The following is a 7,778-nucleotide window of genomic DNA, read 5'->3' on the forward strand; positions in this document are numbered from 1 at the left end:
TAATCCATCTCTGTTCTCTTACCTCTATCTTGCTTACATTGTTTCTGCATTTTGTGGATTAGAATATTTTTCGGCTAATCGGCTTAGTATATATGGCTGCTTGTTTTCTCATATCTTGAACTCTAATACCTCCCTTGGAATGGAGAAATTTCGGATGGTTTTTGAACTAATATAAATTATGTGAAAATCTTGTAAAATTCATGCGTTCAAAGGCATCTTTCGCTGTTTAAAAACTTACCAAAATGTTTTCTCGTTTTTTTCTATGAATTAGTTAACAGCATATTTTTATTCTGAACTATGTGGAACCTTAAAATAAATGTTGTTTTAGATGTGCTGGTGAGTTCTTGATTGGAAGCATGATCGTAATAAACTGATAATGTGCTGGGTTTATTCCCTAATGCTAGCGTGGAACAATTCTATCTAAATCAAAAATATAAACAATTCCATCGCCGTCGATTCAGCTGGTTTCATTTACCACCGAAGAATTTATCATTTTTTATTACATGAAAGACACATATAAATAAAAATAAATAATGTTTCATAGAGCAAGGTGAAGACAGCATGAGGTCCACTAGCCTCTGCATCTCTATCAACACAGCACCAATCAAATATATAAGCAGAAAGACCTCTGGTTCCTAACTAAAAACATCCAAACCCAATATACACGAGGTGACACGACAAGTCCCAAATCTTCAGCACTTCTCTGAAAGCTGATAAAATTCAGAGAAAAAACTGAGTGCATAATGTACAGATGCTCTTTATTTCAACCTCTATTTCGGATAATAACACTAAATACTCGCAGAAAGAAAAAGGATAATTGAAAACACTACTACTAGTCTACTAGTGCTTCACATTTAAAAAAAAAAGCATGAACAGAAAGCTACTTCTTCAGCTGCAGCATTCGACAGAATTTTGCCTTTTTTTTCACCACCTTTGCAGATCAGATCGATGATGCAGCTCATCAAAGATCAAACTCGCAAACTTCTTGGATCATCTTGGCCTGACCTTGCATGATCCACCTCAAGCCATGCACAAACCTTGGCCTGATTCTGAACTCAAATACCTTAATAATTCTCCATAGTTTTTGCCAGATTTTAGCTCCTCTGATTGATACTCACAATCTTTTACATGATGCTGCAGCCAGGATCCTGTTCTTGCTGCGGGTAGCCAGCGTAGGAGGGGTAGACGGGGTAGGACGGCGCGGCGGCGTTGTAGTACGCCGGCGCCGCCGGGTACGGCTGCATCGGCGGCGCCATCGCATGCTGCTGCTGCAGCTGCTGTTGGTGGTGGTGGTGGACACCGTCGACGACGACCTTGCCGCCGCCTTCCTTGCCTTCTTTGCCGCCGTGGCCGCCGCCGAACCCCATGCCGCCGTGGCCACCGCCGAACCCCATGCCCATGCCGCCGTGGCCGCCGCCGCCGCCCATCTTCTTGTCGTCGCCGGAGGAGACGCTGAGCAGCTCGGCGTGGCCGAGGCTGCGCCGGAGTATCGTCGTCAGCGCAATGGGGTCCACGCCGTCGCCGATCACGATGAGCTTGTCTCCATCCAACGAGGCGGATGTCACGCCTGCATCAGAGTTCAGATAAATTCAGCATCTCTTATCATGCATGATTAAGTGATTTAACAGAAATTATATACAGTACTATCTTGTTATGATGATGAGGATGATCAAGATGCAATTAGTGAGCTGCTAATTACGGTTAAGTAGTGATTTGCTGATACCTGTCATGCCAACTGCGGCCTTGAAGGCCTTCCTCTTCTTCCTCTCGGTATCCATGGGCATCTTCACAACAATCTTTTGCTGCAGCAAGAACACCCACACAAATTTCAGATAAACCAAGCAATTATACCAAAGACTATTCCTACAACAGGAGCCTAATTGATTAGCAATAATCCACCAACCTTAGCCATCTTGCTTTGCACAAAAATCTCTCACAAGTCTTGCCTTTCTTGGCTTGAAACTGTAGTACAGTACAGTACAGTACTTTGGTACTTAATTTCCTTTGCAGCTCTGATGGTTTAAGCTATAAGCTGAGCCACTCCCCTGCTATGAGCAGCAAGATATTAGTACCAGCATTTATATAGGCAGGCAAAGAAGAGAGAGGAAAGATCAAGGAAGGAAGAGTCTAGAGAGAGAAACTAATTAACAAGCATGTCCAAAACAGAACAAACAACCAATCATCAAACAGCATAAACACTCACAATTTTTAATTTGTTTTGTGTGAGTGAACACGTCTACATGCAGAAGCCAGCACTGTTGCAAAGTGCACAACTCATGATGGAGGTGGCTGCTGCTGCTGCTGCTGAATGCTCAACATCCAGCTGAGTGAGTGGCTGGTAGGGCCTGGTCGGTGGTATTTGTGGAAGAAGTTTCCGCAAGTCTGAATTTGTTAGTGTTTTTTTTTTCTGGTCACAACAAACAGAGGGCAAGCCACTCACGCACACAATTTTGATCTCTTCCTCTCTTGCTCTAGGATGATGATGATACGTAGTATTCCATCAGTCTAATGTTGGCATTTTTCGCGACTAGCTCCTTCGAATGGGCTCATAGGATGGGGGCAGATCGTCACCAAATTATTCGTGTCATATGCTTCTAAAACTATCAATTTTCTTAATACTCCCCCTCTCATAATATAAGTGATTTTGAAGTTACGTGACACATCCTAAGTCCTGTCCATATTCGTAGTACTGTAACGTGTCACATCTCTTCAAAATCTATTATAATATATTATAAGACAGAGAGTAATATGTTATCAACGTTTCTTACTTAATTTTTTAAGATATTGTTCACTACTAAGTATTATATGTAATCTAACATTGGTTGGCTTCGACTTATAAGCATAAAAAATAAACAAGACAAAAAGGAAATTTTAGAGGAGGGCTTTTATTTTTTTCTACTCTTAGCGGTTTAAAAACTATCACTAAAAACAAAACAAAGAAGAAACACACAGTATAATTCCAAATTAAGTTTAACATTCAAATTATAAACATGGGATAGTGAACTGAAGGGAGAGCGGAGGTAAAGTTTTTTTTTTCTGGGGAAAGAGGGAAGAGAAAGTTGACGGCGGTATTTGGTAAAAGAAGTAAAGAATGCGTGTTAGAAGTGTCATGGCCTGAAATATTTGTTCAGAAAACTGCAGTAAAAAAATGCCAAGATCGTGGAGTTAAAGATATCAAGATTGAGGGATGAAAAGATGAAAGATCTTCTGGTTGACACTTTGTTTATATGGGCATAAAGTTGTCGAAGTTGGGGCCAGCTATTAGCTGATCATTGGATTACTAACCTTTAGTTTAGGATTGTTCATATTTATCAAAAATGATTAGTAAAGCTATTTATTGAAAGAGACTTCATATTGAAAGTTCTCTTCATTTGGTCACTAACACAATTATTTTGATAGGAATATAGCAACAATCATGTGGGCCGTGGTTTGTTGTCAGTATATAGATTTATATCTCTATCATTTTCCGTTCAAACAGTGAGCAGGGCCGTGATTGAGGAACAAATTTAAAATATGGTGCGTAAGAAAATGAGGCTCATTGAACTTTTCGTCATGTTAATTGTAATTATAATATACAAATATTATACATTTTACATGGTTACAACCAATCTTAATATATATGATGTATATATCCATGGAAGCTAATGTAAGCATGCCGCCAGGGGCGATTCCACTTTGTGCTGCTTAGAACACCGGGTAAAATCTGCAACTTCAATATTAATTCACAATAATCAGCGTATAAGAATGTTATATATGTGTTCGGTGTTCCTAAGTAGGTATGGGATACATGGTAATTTTTATTCTAGATTTTTTACCGTATGCCACATCGTCTATAATTTATTATACTAGAACTTAAGCTGCAAACATATCGAATCATCATCCTACATCATTTCCGCTATAGTTAACATACATTCATATCTCATTACCACAATATTTAACATTCATTCATTCATTCATATATCATGCAGCAAAGCGCTGGGTGTTATCTAGTTATCTCTGATACCTCCTCCCTTATGTAAAACCCATTTACCTGATATCGTTTATTAAACACGATAATGATAATGTGAGTAGTACTAATTCCTTTTTGAAGGCATGACGGACTTATTATTGTGAATTCTAACGGTAGTGCATCTTGTTAATAATAAAAAAGGGACAGTGCATTTTTATGTCTAAATAATAATTCTGATCAAATTAACTATAGGTAGATGAGCAAACCTTTTTCGCACAACTAAGAAAGAATAATTATTCCCAAATAATTAAGCATCAGACAATATATATGGGGGAAAAAGAAAAACCCTCTTAAGATGATGCTTTGGTGGGTATAATTGTTAAAAACAGTTCTACCAAAATCTCTGGTTCAATTAGTTTGGTCAACGTTCTCCTTTAGCAGAGTAATATTATTGATGATGTTACCGGAGCAGTTATATTGATGATGTCTTCGTGTGAATTTTTAGAAGCATTTCACTATCGAAGCAATCCTAATTATTTGCTGATATTTGTTGAACTAGGAGTATTATTATAATTGCAGGACACCACAAAACACGTCCTTTGCCAAGCACCAATAGCTGCAATTTACTTGAGAGGTTAACTCATACAGTGAACTTAAAGTATACAATGGTAAAATGCTACAGTCAACTGGTAGAAACTTAATAAACTTGACGTACGAATTGTAATTGTTTTTTTAATGACAACTCGATGTTTATGGATAGGTACGGTTTCATACGGAATCGTTAATCTTGCTGGACAAAATAGATATATAGAAAAACATTTAAAAAAAATGGATGCTGTCGAACGTTCATTTCTGTGGGTGATGTATTAAAATATAGATTAGTACAGTTGATTGATGTTCCAAGATTGCGTTAAATTAAGCTCACTTTGTATCGTTGCTTTGTTGTGTCGACGAATCGGAAAATTAAACTAAAGAAGAATCAGCACGGTGTCTCCAGTGATGTGCTTGCTGACAAATCGAGCCGGCTGTCGCATATTCTTAGGGTTTCTTATTATATTAAAGAAAGATTACAAATATCTATTTTGTCCAAAATATTCATACTCAAATTTGTTAAATGTCACAATTTGTTTTTTTAATGACAACTCGATGTTTTCGAATTGTTTATAGATACGTACGGTTTCACAATTTGAGTATGTATATAATATATAACTGTGCGGGTGACAAATAAGTTTCGTACTAAATTTAAGCTTTGTGAACCTTTTAAAGTACAATCTAGGACACACTCATGCTGTGCATGCACATATTTCATGTACTAATGTACATTATAACATCCATCTAAATTAAAAAAAACAATGTTAGGGTGGTGAATTTTCTTTTAAGGCACTTCCAACACACGTGTGTGTATTAATCCCCTGAATACATGCACATCCTACACTTATGAGCACATCCAAAATACTAGACTGACATAATAAATAATTAACATGAGAGAAAATCCTTTCGTTTCGTGGTGACAAATCAGCGGAGTATTCCATTACAACAGCTTTGGTGTCTAGTTCGCAGCCAATTCAATAATGAACAGAAGTGATATTTTACTACCACCAAAAATTGCTACTACAAAGTCCAAAGCGGCAACCCCGCCCCATGCCGCTCCCGTATGGGTGGCTCGGGAGCGCACCCAAACCCTAGCTGCCGTTGCCACCGCCATCCCTCCCTCCGTGGCCTCGCTGCCGCCAGAGCGAGCTGCCATAAACCACATGGCGCGCCAAGATCAATGGCGGCGGCGAGGCTATAGCCCGTTCCTCTAGCGCCTGAAATGGACGTGATGGTGAGGGCGGCACACGAATAATAGTGTCGGCCAGAGTGGCGCGCCAATGAGGGGAAGAATCCACAAGACTCACCCTCTCTCCCAAAAGAGAAGGATAGGCAGTGACATGGATCTGGAGTATGCGCAACGGATCAGAGACGGCGGAGGTGTGGATCTAAAGGGCCCGCGCTCACGTTGGCAGTGTGCGGGCTGTGGTTGCCGTGCCCGTGGGCGAAATAGCCGACAGAGACAATGGGGGCTTCTCCCAGCCTTTAGCGCGTGGGCGGTGAAGGCAACATGGAAACGGAGCGAGGGGGCTGACGGAGGCCAGATTTGGTGCCTCGGTGGCATCTCTCGCTAGGGTTTACCGGGGTAGCAGGCGACAACATGACGGTAAGCGTGCGCAGGCTCTACGGATTTAGGAGGCTGTGAAGATAAGGCAGCGTGCAGCCATGGAGTGAGGCGGCATGGTGCGGCTGGAGGAAAGGCGTGAACAACCATGAAGGTGGCGCAGCATGCGGCTGGCTTGGTGGGCTGGGGTACTGCGGCGCCCTTCCTTGGGTGGCAGCGTGACATATGGTGCTTGGGGGTGGCCGGCAATGATGACCCCCGAGGTGGAGGCCTGCAACAGGGACAATGTGTGGGCCATGCTAGCATGTGGGGTTAAGCGGAAGATGGCTAGCGGTAGGCTTCGATACAGTAGTGTTGATGTGCTGACGGTAAGTGGATGTCACTAGAGCATTGGAGCATGTTAACGCCAAAATTTACAGTAGTTGCATATCGATATGGGTAGGTGATAGGCAAAAGCGTAGCCCGGTCTTGCTCGCCGAGAACAGTAGCACCTTAGGCGTTGTTTTCCCTCTTGGGGGCATTGTCGAGACATCCCTCTCCCTCTCTAATGGGGCCACCGGGTGATAGTCTTGTCTTGGATCTCCTTGAGACCTCGACGGATGGCGACAATGCTTTTGTGTTGTATTTCTCCCTGGCAATGTCGGCTAGTAGGAATCTTTGTTGCTAAAACTGCACTCAGACAGTTTGGGTGAAGCCCTTGCATGGTGGCGGGTCGTCCTTACGACGGAGAAGGATCTTTCTTCTCTCTCACCCTTTGTCCCTCCAACCATCCTCCGGCAACGTCTAGGAGCATATGCTCAGTTGTTTCTAGTAGGCGTTGGGGGTGCACCTATAGCTCTTTCGTTAGTCCAGTGGCAGCCGGTCATGCTTAGCAGTGTCTGGATTAGTGCTAGTCCCTTCCTCGATTGTGTGGGATAGCGACATCATTGTGTGGTGATGATGCATTTTTTTCCTTTTTTTAACTATAATCTTTAAGGGTGATAGTATTGTAACTTTTTCTTGCGTCTGAGTGCTGGTTCGCTCGAAAAATAAATTGCTAGTACTACAAACTTGAGTTGGAAGTGTTTTTTGTCGTGAAGTTACACTACTGGAGAAGTGATCTTTGATGGGTTGCCAAAAAATCACATTAGTCATGGTTCCAATAGGAACCAGAAGTAAAAAGATTTTTAGTCCCGGTTAAAAAGCCCACTAGAACTTTTTAATCTTTAGTCCCGGTTGGTAACATCAGTCGGGACTAAAGATTCTTTTTAGTCCTGGTTCAAAAACATGTGAGACCCCATTTATTTTTAGTCTCAGTTGGTGTTATCTCCTCTCCTCTCCCTCCATTCCCCACTCCTCTAGCGACGGCGGGCGACGGCCTCCCCTCTGCGAAATCTGGCGGGAGGGGAGGCCGGGCAGTGGTTGCGGCGCACGAGGCAATGGCGGCAGCCGGGCGGCTGCAGGCGGGCAACGACGGCCAGACAGTGCCGGCGCCAGTGATGATTCTTTTTTTTACATTTTATCAATGATCTGTAGATTTTTTTTTAGATTATGATGATTTTGTGGATGATCTGTGAATGATTTTGGATTGTGGATGATTCCGTTAATGGACATGTGAATTGTGGATGATTCTATTGTGCATGTTTTTTATGATTTGCTGGGATTTGGTCGAAATCAATAGGTGCAAACTATAAA

The 7,778-nt window shown here is 41.9% G+C and overlaps 1 protein-coding gene across 2 annotated transcripts; it reads right to left on the reverse strand.

Annotated features, from left to right (window-relative positions):
* Positions 1–733: 733 nt before the first annotated feature.
* Positions 734–2,452, reverse strand: LOC4346580 (heavy metal-associated isoprenylated plant protein 46). Of its 2 annotated transcripts, none has more exons than XM_015795944.3 (4): positions 2,204–2,452; positions 1,904–2,048; positions 1,724–1,802; positions 734–1,567 (listed from the first exon to the last, which is right to left on the reverse strand). In XM_015795944.3, exons 2-4 carry the CDS (start codon positions 1,910–1,912, stop codon positions 1,125–1,127), a joined length of 531 nt encoding a protein of 176 aa, XP_015651430.1. In that variant the 5' UTR covers positions 1,913–2,048; positions 2,204–2,452; the 3' UTR covers positions 734–1,124. The 2 variants fall into 2 exon arrangements, with proteins under 2 accessions (XP_015651430.1, XP_015651431.1); XM_015795945.3 differs by having other exon boundaries at positions 1,904–2,045; positions 2,204–2,378.
* Between the last annotated feature and the right edge of the window lie 5,326 nt (positions 2,453–7,778).

Source organism: Oryza sativa, chromosome 9 (assembly GCF_034140825.1).
Source record: "Oryza sativa Japonica Group chromosome 9, ASM3414082v1".
NCBI classification, from domain to species: Eukaryota; Viridiplantae; Streptophyta; class Magnoliopsida; order Poales; family Poaceae; genus Oryza; species Oryza sativa.

Coding starts and splice junctions, on each gene's coding strand:
- LOC4346580 (XM_015795944.3), bottom strand. Junction 1,568..1,723: donor GGCCGCAGTTGGCATGACAG/GTATCAGCAAAT, acceptor ACTCTGATGCAG/GCGTGACATCCGCCTCGTTG.